Here is a 13,220-nt window from a genome sequence, read left to right as displayed (position 1 = left end):
GGTGCAGAAGTGGGGGAGGAGAGTGGGGGACCAAGGAAAAGGGAAGGAGGAAGTGGGGAGGGTCAGGGTGGGGAGGGATAGAGATGAAGGCAGGGAACATCCTGAAAAGATAATCCCTGTACAATCATGACATCATCCTTCTGCTTATATATATAGGGAATGGCTAGGGCATCTCTCATAGCTCACTCACTTTCAAAGCCAGCTGAAGGCAAGAGGAAGCCCTTGAGAGAGCCCCCATCAGTGTGTTTCTGACTTTTATGGACTTGGCTTGCTAGAAGTCTGAAAGAGATGATGGCAGGAATGCAAATCCAGCTGGTATGCATGATACTCCTGGCTTTCAGCTCCTGGAGTCGGTGCTCAGGTAAGCCCAACTGCATTTCACGATTCCCTGAACTGATTTATTTTTCCTCTTTTGCAGTGTTTTGCTACTTATGTTAACGCATCTAAGGAAAAGAGTTTCTTCCCCTTATTCAGGAATTGCCTTTTAGTGAGAGAAACTGTGAATATCGTCTTTCTCTGTCTTCATGATTACAAAGGCTGAGAGATTTCTTTTCACTTTTTAAATCTTCATAGCAATAAAAGGGATTTCAGTGAAACACTGCATGCCCCTCTTTGGAATGCAACCATTAGAGGAACACACACAACTTAAAATCATTATCTAATGAGAAGTACAGAGGCGGTGCCTGTCAATATGCAAACCATCATTCAAACCCATGCCATGCAAAATGCTTTACTCTCATCCTCAGTCAATCTCTTAGTAAGCGATGGCTTCTCTCTCCCTTACCCTTGTAATTGTCCCCGAATTATTTTTTTAATTGTGTGTGTGTTAAGACAACAAATGAAGTAAAAATTAATGTTCAATGAATAAATTAATGAAGAATTATTTGTAGAAAAATTATTTCTAAAAAATTCAAAAGTATTCCAAGTCCTTTTGAGAATACATTTGACTTAGTTTATCTATGTGACAAATAGGCATGCTATTTATTTAATTGTTTCTTTTTTGCATGTGACTTAAGGTGATACAAAATGTAATTGAAAAACTTATTTTTTCTATTAATAAAAATGATTCAGATTTAGAGTGTTTTACATGTGATGAGTAAGTAGAAGTAATATATTGCTAAATATCTATCAATAACTCACCTTGAAAATAAAATTTAAATCTAAAAAAGTAACATGAGATATTGTAACCATTGCAATATGCTCTAATTAATGTTTGAAAAATATTTGAACAATCACATCATGGTGAAAAAAAAATCTTAGGGAAAAATGCAGCAAAAAATATTTAACCTGTTTTATGCTTTTATATCTCATAAGTATGATATTGAAATATTTAATTCAAACTCATGCTGTGACTTTATTTGTTAAAAAATTAAAATCTAGCAGAAGATATAAATGTGATTTATGTAAAATTTCTAATTTATTTAAAAAGGACCTTGAACTTCTAAAATTGCAAATCTTTTATGAGAAAAATGCCAACTTTTACAGTTATGATTTTATCTAACAGTTACATGAGATTAAAGGTATACTTAAAATATGTGGAAAAAATGGGTTATTGACTAAACACTGTGTCTATTAACTCTTGAAACTACTTGCTGTCGTAGCCAAAAGTTGTGGGGATTTGGGTATACATCTTTCATAAATGACTAATGGAATTTGTCATTTCTCTTGACAAACAGATGGCATTTCTATCAAATAGGGAGAAAAGATCTCCAGTATGATTTAGTTCCTAGAGACAGGTTAGCAAATGGTTTCTCCAAGTATGACCCTTCTTTCTAATGAGTGTAAAGTGCAAAGAAGATAGCTCTGTGAGTATGAATTAGGCCACCTTATTGTAGTGCTGTATAACTTTATTTCTATTGCCTTGTATTGTTTTCTAAATTTTTCTTCTCTGTAAAATATTCTTTAATGAAAAGTTGGAGAGCTATTCTAAAAAATTCAGAGATCCATTTTCAACACTATATGTGTTGATGGGCAGCTCCACTTGCTTAAACGATTTTTTAACAGTCTATGATAAAATTGCAAAGTACATACAATTCCATTTTTTTGTAAAGTATGAAAAAATTATTTCAAAGTGTATTTTGTAAAATAGCATCTCAAGTTAAATAAATCTCAATATCTTGTTTAAAAATTATAAGTAAGGGATTTCCTTTTATTTTGTCTTGAAAAAGTCTATGGCACACATATTTTCATTATGTTGTTTTTAAAATATCAATATGCATACGTTTCACATATGTAAACTATTGCTGGTAAAAATAAACTACTGTAGCATATTTGATTAAACTATTATACAACATAATCAGATTTTTTAAAACTCAAAATTAGATATAATGCAGCTCTATAGTGCTATTGGTAAATAATCATGTGCTTGCTTTCCTAGAAATGCTTCTACTATTCTAGCTGCCTGTTTGTCTAAAATAAAATGATGATTTGTTTTTTCTGAATACTGTCTTAAAGAGAATAAATACATAGAAAAGACGCTAAGACCCTGAGACTAAATTCATTGAGAGTAATCTAAAATCTATAGATGATGATATAATTATATAACATGTGATTACATAGTAAACATGTGGCTTTGATTTTACTCAGATTCAGAAGAGGAAATGAAAGCATTAGAAGCAGATTTATTGACCAATATGCATACATCAAAGGTAATTTTTCTTTACTTTAACCCAATGTTGAAGAACATATGAGCTTTCATTATAAACATGATGTCCTTTTCCTATAATAATAGCTTCCCATCAAGACTGAAAATTTCCCTGGAAGGCATTTCCTTTTTTGAGAAACTTCTCTTTGAGTTCAAAAGTTAAGAGTGTTGATGTGACAGGGAAAGAAACTGTAGGGACTGTCAATTGGCATACTGCAATATTAAGTAGTCACGTATTATTTATGTGGACATGTAAATGTATTTAAAGGAACTTGTTTCCATATCTATTACAATGGGTATGATGAAAAATATGTTGGCCTCAAGTTAAGTGCATTAATAAAACCTGAGTGAACTTTTAAACTTTTGTATTGTATTGGGAAAAATAAAATGGTGTTCTTAAACATCAAAGTTTTTAGTGAGAATCTACAAAAGAGATTTGGTAGAACCTGCAAAAGAAATGTGGTAGAGAGGAAAGAACAATAGACCAGCAGGCAGTAGGCTTGAGATCTAATCCTAAAACTATGACTGATAAACTAGTTGATCTTAAGCAAGTGGATTAGTTAACATTACTTTTTTTTCTTTTTCTTGTTATTAAATGTTAAAGCTCATGATCTTCTAGTCATTTATAGTTCTGTAATGAGTTTAAAAAGTTTGAACTGTGCTCTTTATTGCATATCTGGATTTAAATTTTCACTATATAACCTGCTCATTTTTTTTTTAAATTTAATCAAATACAGCTGTGTATCCTGAGCCCTATCACTACCCACTTGGGGTCTTGCAAGCAAGTTTTCTAGGAGTAAAATTTAATTAGAATATACCTGGTTACCATGTTACCAAACAATATTGATTTACACAGAGTGAGTCAATCAGTGTGTATCAAAATATAGGTTTAGGGTACACATTCCAAACCAGAAGATATTTCTCAAAAAAAAAAAAAAATCAATCAATCAATCAAACAAACAAACAAAAAAAACAAACAAATTTTGAGGTGAGGCAGTCACCTGGTACAATCATTGTTATAGCACTGGTGTACCAAGGCTGAGGACTCAACAGATGTTGTAGTAAAAAAGTAAGGACTCAAAACTCCTGTCTGATTTCTGAAGCTAAATTTCATCTCAACTTCTATCATCTCAGGTTTCTCTTTTCTAATTGAATGAGCATATTCTAGGTACAATAATACCTAATATACAAGTAGGATTATGTTTGATAGTGGGCGTGAAAGATAAATATCCATGTTTGTGTGTGTATTTGAGAGTGTAGGCATTATAATATCAAAGCAAACAAAGGTATGTTTTCCATTGTGGTCTTTAAAAGACATTTTGGGAAAGTTTAAGCACATATATATTTCCATGATGGTCCAGATCTTCAAAAATTGACCGGATTGGAACCAAATGCTACCATAATTTGGGAGGCTTCATATCAGATGTGATCAAATTTAGTTTAGTCATTAAAACTCAATGATCAAATATATGTAACTTATGATTACAGATCCCTTGTTTAGCACTCAATCAGAATAGCAATGGCTACAATCTCTTTAACCCAAAAATAGGAAGACAAATGAAGTCAATGGTGTGTTAAAAATTGGTATAGATTAAAATGCTTTGGTGTCTTGTTATAGATTGTACCTTTATAATTACCAAGTGTATATTGACACATAAAAGTCTGAAATAATCTTTAAAATAGTATATAATCTGTAAAGTACTAGCTATTTAGAGAACATGTGAAAGTAGAATTGTGATTCTTTCCCTGGTCAAGATACTTCAAGGAAAACATAATTCCAGTATATAGAGCAGTTTTATTTTTCTCTGAAGAGAAATACATAGAAAATGTATAGGCACAATATAATTTTTCTCTTATTCAGTTATGAAATATATCTCTAAAAGAGATCAAGGAAAAAAATTGAATTCCAATGTTTCATTTTAATTGATATAAGATACAGCCTATGATGCGTAGGTACTCCGAAATATAGTTATTTTAATTTTGCTGCTAGGATGGGAACAGAAAGCTCTTTTCTAATTTTTTTTTTACAAAATTACATTATATTTCTCTTTGATTTGATCATTTTTGATGTGTACATGGCCCTGCGCAAATGAAAACTCTAGACTTATGACTATTTTGACTAAATTGCAATACTTAAAAGTTCAGTGAGAATAGTATTTGATGTTTATATGAGTACAACTCCACTATTAAAAGCTTCAGTAAGCTGCAGCATTCTTCTTTCCATTTTATTATTAAAATGTCAGCAATTTCAGTTTTAGAGTAAAGCCATTTAGACATTAAAATACTAGTGTGGACATACACCTAGGCAAAAGCAGTTCAAGAGAGATTTCAAAGGCTGAGAAGAAGTGGCAGATAGAGAAGAATTTTTTTTCACAATACAGTTTTCTTTATTTTCAATGTTTTTGTACATATTTATTTAAAAAGCTTGTGCAGTATGTTTTCTTCAGGCTCTATAAAAGCTGCTGAAATATAATTTTCTATGATCAAACTCTTCCTCTATACAGTAGTAGTTCAATATATGTTTATGAACTAAAAATGGGAATCTAAGGTTTATCACTAACCTCACATTTTATATTAAAATATAAAAACTTCAGGGCTTCAGGGCTCTACCACAGATGACATCAATTATTTTCAATTTTGTGAAATTCTTGAATTCACTATCTGCTGAAGTCATCTGAGTTCAGTATATGACAAATAGTGAGTGTAAATCATATAGCTTAGGTTATATTTAATTAAATAACAAAACAAAACAGAAATTTGATAAGGTTCTTATTCAGCATTAGGAAGATGATCTTTATAGTTTAAGCCTTATACAAATATGTTTTCAAATACATGTCTTCTTTGACACCCTTTAGTCAAGAGTGCTCTCTCTGCTTTTCTTCCTAAGTATAACAGGGGCTAATTTGACATAAAACAGTAGTATTGCATGATGTAGTGACTATTTTAACTGAGAAAGGAACAAGATAATTTGCTCTATTTCCTCATCTATAAAATAATTAGGCAACACTAGTCCTGACAGATACTTTACAAATAAAGCTTTATGTGGTCAAATTAGTTTGGGGAATATCAAATACACCATTTGGTACATTGAAATGTCACAATAAGTATTTGCAGGTAAAAACCTGAGGATACCTAAATTCAGGAAGACTTTAAATTTCCTTTAAACTCAAGATTTTTAATTTACTTGGCAGTGCAACTCTTTTTTGTAATCAATGAGTGCAGAAGTAGTGTTCTAAGGAAGAAACTTTGGAAAACACCAAAATAGATGATTTCTAAAGAGCTTTCTGAATATAAAATTATAGTATCCCATTAATTGGCAGGGCATAAAGTGTTACTGCCACAAAATGGAGCATGCTGCCTCTAAAATAGTCTCCCATAGCAGAAAAATTCAAACAATGGATAGATAACCATATTCAAGAGGCATACTAAAAAGGATTTCCAAGCCAGTTGAAAACATTGTAGTGTACATCTTTGTACTCACAGATTTTCATTTATTTTGGGTAATTCTTAACCAAAGGGTGTGCATTAATATATATTGTGAGAACAACTTTGAAGAAATTATACTTATCTATACCCAGACTGAAAAATATTTAGGAGTACCTGCTACCCCATGTTTGGATTACCACTGAATGTACTTGTACCTTTTCAAGTCTTCCAATCTGATGGTAGCCAAGTTGAAACCCATTCCACATATTTCTTTAATGTATTTCTCACTGATGAGTGATTCTGTGACTTTTCTGCTCAGGTCACTTACCCAAGGTTTACATTTTTTAAAGGTTTTTTTTTTTTTTTAATTCTTTAAATATCTTGTTTTTGATTTTAGCTTAGCATGTTATGTTTTTGCAGAGATATTTTATAGATTTATGTATTTAAAATTATTTTTCTCTTTATGGATTTTGGTTTGAATATTGGCTTCATATTTTTCTAGGTTTATAACTTATATATTTATACAGTATTTTATTTTTATTCATATTTAACCCATCTTGATCCTGTTTGACTATAATATGTCAAGAAAGGTTATAACTAGATTTGTGTCCAGATATCCCATCACTAACTGTCCCAAAGAATTTGAAATGCCAACTTTGCTATGTGCTACACACCTATATGCACTTAAGTCAATTTTTGAACATTAGATTCTCTTCTGTTGGGTTTTATGTTTGTTCCTGTTCTATTAATTCACGCTTTTTATTACTATAGCTTTAAAATAGATTTTAATACTTGGTAGAGTAAGTCCATCCTCATTATCCTTTTATTTTTAAAAATATTCTTGGTTATTCTCACACATTCATCCTTCCAAATTAACTTCATAGTTATTCTGTCAAATCCTCTCCTGCAACTTTCAGTCTCCCCATTTTTTTCAAATTGGGACATTGATTTGCAATTATATTTGGAGAGTGATTCAGAAAATTGCCACTTGATATTATTGTTATTGAGTTTTCCCATCATATCTTTGTAATCATTTAAATCCTGTTTTTTTTTTATGTTATTTGGAGAAAATTAGTCTTCTTAATTTATGTCCTTTGATTTTTCTGTTGATTTTTATTAATTATTTCACACTTAGATCTTTGTACATTCTTATGTTTTCTTACTGATTATTGTTGACATGTAGGAAAGTTATTGATTAAAATTTCAGATAAAAACTTATTAGAAAAGAAAGATAATTTAACAAAATATTATAATTTGACAATAAATAAATTGGTCAGCCATGATGCTGCCCATGACAACTATTAATACATGAAATATATTAAACACTCCACACTACTATAATTGTCTAAATTTATTAATATCATCTCACTGTCTGCTCCATTAGACACTAAGATGAAAGATAATAAAAAGAAATAGCATTTTAAAAAATTTTAATATTTTCATGTTATATATACATATATTTACATATTTCTACTGACTGTCATTTCTGTATATATGTTTTTTACTTTCTTGCTTTGCTTTGTGTGTGAATGTATGTGTATGTGTGTATAACATTATTGCATTCTATTAAATAGAAGATATGTGGTATTGTCACTATGCAACTTTGTGACATGACATTAGTAAGTTAGTAACACTGTATTTAGTAGACTAGAGAAACAATTGGATACTAAAATGTAATGGTTTAGCACAATAGAAATTTATTTCTTACTTATATAACATGTTTTAATTGCAATGTCCATTTTTTTCTACATTTCAGATCAGCAAAGCAAGTGTCCCCTCTTGGAAAATGACTCTGCTAAATGTTTGCAGTCTTGTAAATAACCTCAACAGCCAAGCTGAGGAAACAGGAGAGATTGGTGAAGAGGAGCTTCTTACAAGAAGGAGAACCCCCATTGCTTTAGATGGCTTTAGCTTGGAAGCAATGCTGACAATATACCAGCTCCAAAAAATCTGTCACAGCAGGGCCTTTCAACACTGGGAGGTAAAACAAAAGCAAAATATGAATGTAATTATAGTTATACTAGTTAGCTCTCATTTGTATTGATTTTTAAAATCCTGATCATTATCATAAAAGGAAGACTTACAAATATTAAAAAAGAACAAACCATGTGTTGAGGTCAACATTCCTTTAAATCTTCAAAGTGCCCTTCAAATATTTGAAATTTAGCAATTTATTTTTTTTTGGCCTTAAATTGGGGATATGTTTTAAGACAGTATGATCCTCATGCTTTTAAAAATAGAAGGCAGGCTTAGGCAATCTTTGTTGGTGTTGGTGGTAGTGGCATGTCTAAGAAATTTAAGAAACTCAAAATATTTTCTTAGAAAAACAAAAATTCATGTGTAGTTACCTATAAACAAACACAGAACACAAAAGTTTCCAAATAAAGCTAGATTGAAACCCAAAAGCTTTCATTTGTATTTGAATATATTAGGCAAATTATAAAAATATATTTTTATTTAAATAAAAATTAAGTTAGGGATATATATCCCTATCGTTCCAATTTTATTTGAAACCTCTTGTATTTGAATGTATTAGGCAAATAAAAAATAGTTTAAAAAATTTATATAAAAAATATATAATAGAATATATATCTGTGTCATTCCTGTTTTATTTGAAACACTTTGTGTTCTGTGTTTGTTTATAGATAAACACACATGACTTTGTGTGTGTGTGTCATATATATACATATATATGATAAATTAGAGCTTTGAAAAGATATGAAAAATGCTGGGGTAAAAAGAGAGACAGGAAAATAAATAAATGTTTTAAAGAGAAATGTTTTAAAATTTCCCCAACAGGAAAAAGATTTCTTTCAGATTAACGTCTGAGAGAAATTTGCTTAATGTTTTATATTCTGGATATACACCAACACTGAGAACCTGAGGGTATCTTCCTTCCTAATGGAACAAACTTCTGACTGACTACCACAGAGATATCCTGTGGAAAAGAGAAAATGCAAGCAGAACTTCTAAGTTATGCTAACTGGAAAACAAAAGGTGTTTTCTAAATAAAAAACCAAAAAGTCCAGTTTTAATTTTACTCACTATACTATTCATCCTTTAATTTTAATTTTAACTAAATGGTTTAGTCTTTAAATATTGTGTAGGTCAATAAAATTTGAAAACTATAAATTTTAAAATAGGGAAATGTCAGTTTATGCTATTTAACCAGGAAAAGAAATGCTCAATAAACTATTATGTAGACAAATCAAGTGCACACAAGACTAGAACTTTTGCTATTTTAAATGTTATTGAGTGATTTAAAAATAAAATGATAATTTGAAGCACAGTACAAGTAATTACAGACTATGCAGAGAGAAACTAAAGATTAAGAAATTAGATTGTTTGACAGTAGCTGTTTCTCCTTCTCTGAAATTGAATAACTGTGGGTTGAAATACAGTACTTGGTTACATGATTTTATGCATATGTATTATAGTTTAAAACTTCCTCTGTCTCCTATCAGTATTATAGTGACCCCAAAGTTTAGAAGACAACTGCAAATATAAAGAAAATTTTCATCTTAAGCATTTTTTAAAATGTTGTATAAATTGTGTGCAAAGCTCTGGAAAGAGTTCTTAAATATTTTATGCTAGTTGAAATTTTTGAGTCAGAATAGTATTATCAGAAAAATATTATTTAGAATTAACTTGAGTGGGGTATATTTAATGAGAAATTAGGTTAGATTCTACATGGAGATTCACTCCCTGTGTAATAGAATCTTGCTAAGCATCAAAATCTGAAGAGATCTTAACCATTTAGACAGAGCTTTCCCATATGGTGATTTCTACAAAAACTGAGTAAGCAGATCAGACTTGGCTTTCTCTGTCATTGAGAAATGGATCTTTGAAATGGTTTTCAAGTCAAGTCAGTAGTTGACTTAATTAAATGTAAAATCCTGTTACCTCTGCAGCCAAACTTGGTTTACCAGATTTGCTGTGACATATGACATATTTTATACTATTTAGATCTCTCCATCATAAAATCCAGCCTGGAAAATACTCATAGATCTGTTTGTAGTGTTCTTTCAATTGGAGGGATTACTGTATAGCCTTGAAATATACAGAAAAATTTTAAAAAGCATACCCTGGTGAACTAGGAAGGACACTGAAAAGAGAATCAGAAAGATCCTGCTCTTATCCTGTCTCAGCCACTTGATAGCAATTTTTATTCAACAAAACACTTACTTTTTTTGAACCTTGTATATCTCATCTACACATGTCTAAACAGCAAATGAGGTAAAATATATAAAAGTGCTCTGAAATTAAAGATTTGATGCATGGAAGTTTCATTCATGCTCTCTCTATCTTGCAGCTAATTCAGGAAGATATTCTTGATACTGGAAATGACAAAAATGAGAAGGAAGAAGTCATAAAGAGAAAAATTCCTTACATTCTGAAACGGCAGCTGTATGAGAATAAACCTAGAAGACCCTACATACTCAAAAGAAGTTCTTATTACTACTGAGAGGATAAATATTTTATTTACATGTGATTGTGATTTATTATCCTTTAATTAAGTATCAGATTACATTTATGTGAAAATGTGACAGAACACACTTATTTTGTCTCTTCTCCAGTTGTGGTTTATTGGATGTGATTTTTCTTCATTAATATAAATTGAACTAAGTGTTTTTAAATAAATCTAGATCTTGAGCATGATGTGTTGTGTATACTTGATGTAGCTATTAAGTCACATATAGAATGTTATTTATAATTTTGCAAAACATATTATGAGTTATTTAAACAGTCAAAATGTTTGACATTTTATACCAAGTCATAATAGGTTGTAATAATATGTACAGCAAAATCTAGCTTACATATCGTTAACCCAAAACAAAGAGCACCTCTTCCATTATTTGACTGAATGTTGTATTGGAATTGAGAGAAATACATCATTTTCTTTCCAAATACAAAATGCTCTTTTCCAACACTCATTCTTACATCTCTCAGATATAGGGAACGCTATTGTGCTAAAATAGGACCATTTGAAAAAATGGTTAATGAACTATTGTTAATTATGCCTATTTTAATGAATGATCTTCAACTGAGTTTTTTGTTTGTTAAATGAACTTGACAGCTAATAAAAAGACAAGTCATTGAAATCATATGTCTCTCCGCAGATTTACTTCCATTAGAAAAGCTTTTTATTGACTCTCCCCACCTTTTTACATTCTGATCCAATAAATGATAGCTTTATTTTTAACTTTACTGAGCTATTTGTGTGACTAATATTTTTCCCAATTGAGAGGGCATATTTGAGGCAAAAGCTATACTTAAAATAACTCCTCTTAAATTTCTTTTAAGATCACACTTACGGTCTTATAAACCCTCACAGCCTTTACGTTTCACCATTAGTAGTGACTTTCCAGACTCTCTCTCTTACTGGGGTGTAGAAAGACCTCTCCTAACAGTTCTGCAGTCTAGCCCAAAGTCATCCGTGAAGGATAAAATCAGAGCTGGAGTTGTTCTCAAATTAAGAAGCATTTAGAACTCTCTATACTTTTGATGAATGTTCCTCCCATAGGTTTAATCTCACAGATCTCTTAAGACCGTGATTTGTCCCTACCTCCACTCCGTCATCTTTTGCCATTCCCATCAGCCTCAGCATTAAAAAATGCCCTAGGGACGGGTCATAAGAAGAAAACTACTTCATAGTGATGAAGACTGTGATCTCTGGAGTCGGAATGCCTAGATTCAGTTCCAGTATGCACTAACAACCCGGGACAACTTATTTATTCTAGGCCAACATCCACCCTTTTCCAGCCCCCTTAACCCTTCCACTGGTTTTCTCTCAAACTCACGCTCATTGCTTCCCCAATTGTCTTTCAACTATTGACTGACTTTTCCTTCATACAGTGTAACATAGGGTCAGGAAGTGAGGTATGTGCTCTACTTCTATACCCTGTTTTCTTTCCCCCTTATAAAAATTACAGATTATTTGAAATACAGAACATAAGACAATTTTGTCTATCACTCCTCTGTGTTTTATACAACTACTGTTCTCCTAGTTACTTGTCTCATTTATTATTTTTGAGGATGTCCACATACATGTACAGAATCCATTCAATAATCTCCCTTCAACATTTTCACATCCAATAATAAACACATTCATTTCATCTCAACCAATCACTTCCATGATCATATCATAGAACTTTTCACAACCAATAAATTCAATCCTTCTAAAATTTCAGTTTCAAGCACTCTACTCTTTAATCACCATCTTTTCTTTCCAGCTCATATTATCTAGTATTTTCACTACAGCATTTAGGATCTTGTCTAATCCATTGTCCCCAACTATTTTCACTCTTCACCTTTTAATCATGTTTTCATTTTTCTCTCTGCTTGGCTTTATATTTTATGGTTGATAAGTAAAATTACTGCCTTGTTACCCTTAATTCCCTGTCCTATCTCATATAAGCCTGTCAAAACATTACTAGTTGAGCTCAAGTTTCCCATGATTCTGACCCCACCTGGGAAGCTTAACATAGCTGGAGAAAAGCACCTACTCTTACTGAAGAGTCACACCTATAATTATTATTTTCTGAACATTTACTTAATGTTTAGATAGAAAATTATCTTCTCAACATAGAAACAAGGAAAACATCACAAACAGAATTTAAAGTCAAGTGATAAGAAACAAATTTAACAAACAAAGATTAACATCCTTAAAGTGTAAAGAACTCTTAAAAATGAATTCGAAAAAATCTTAGAAATTTGGTAGAGGATGTGAGCAGACAAGTCACACACCCAAAAGAAACACAAGTGGCTAATAAATACATTCTAAAATGTTCATAGAAAAGGAAATTAAAACAGAAAAATGTCATTTTTCATTTATCAAACTGAAAAAGTATGATACTGTATAATACTGGTGCTATGACAGAAACAATGTCAAAATCTTCTAGTACAAGTAGAAATTGGTAAAACCTTTTGAGGAACAGATTGGATTCATAAATAAAAGTCTTTAAAATGTTCATATGCTTTCAACCAATTATCCTACACTTCTTGAAACCATAAGCCAATAATAAAAGAAAAATAACTTTTTAAATGTGGAAGGCAGTTATATAAAGGTAAAAAACTGGGAATAAACAATGTCCAAAAATTTGAGAATGGCTAAATAATATACAGACCTCCATAAAACGTACTACACTGC

General features: G+C 31.0%; 1 protein-coding gene across 1 annotated transcript; it reads left to right on the top strand.

Annotated features, from left to right (window-relative positions):
- Positions 1 to 288: 288 nt before the first annotated feature.
- Positions 289 to 10,535, top strand: NTS (neurotensin). Its single transcript, XM_063115544.1, has 4 exons — positions 289 to 361; positions 2,587 to 2,648; positions 7,827 to 8,051; positions 10,383 to 10,535. Exons 1-4 carry the CDS (start codon positions 289 to 291, stop codon positions 10,533 to 10,535), a joined length of 513 nt encoding a protein of 170 aa, XP_062971614.1.
- The last annotated feature ends 2,685 nt before the right edge of the window (positions 10,536 to 13,220 follow it).

Source organism: Cynocephalus volans, chromosome 12 (genome assembly GCF_027409185.1).
Source record: "Cynocephalus volans isolate mCynVol1 chromosome 12, mCynVol1.pri, whole genome shotgun sequence".
Classification (NCBI taxonomy): Eukaryota; Metazoa; Chordata; class Mammalia; order Dermoptera; family Cynocephalidae; genus Cynocephalus; species Cynocephalus volans.
The sequence above is the reverse complement of the archived record's forward strand: the minus strand, read 5'-3'. Positions and strand labels throughout refer to the sequence as shown.

Excerpts from the sequence above, each read along its gene's own strand:
- NTS (XM_063115544.1), top strand. The coding sequence starts at position 289 with ATGATGGCAGGAATGCAAATCCAGCTGGTATGCATGATACTCCTGGCT. Across the intron at positions 2,649-7,826 it reads CCAATATGCATACATCAAAG|ATCAGCAAAGCAAGTGTCCC; the intron begins GTAATTTTTCTT and ends TCTACATTTCAG. Across the intron at positions 8,052-10,382 it reads GGGCCTTTCAACACTGGGAG|CTAATTCAGGAAGATATTCT; the intron begins GTAAAACAAAAG and ends TCTATCTTGCAG.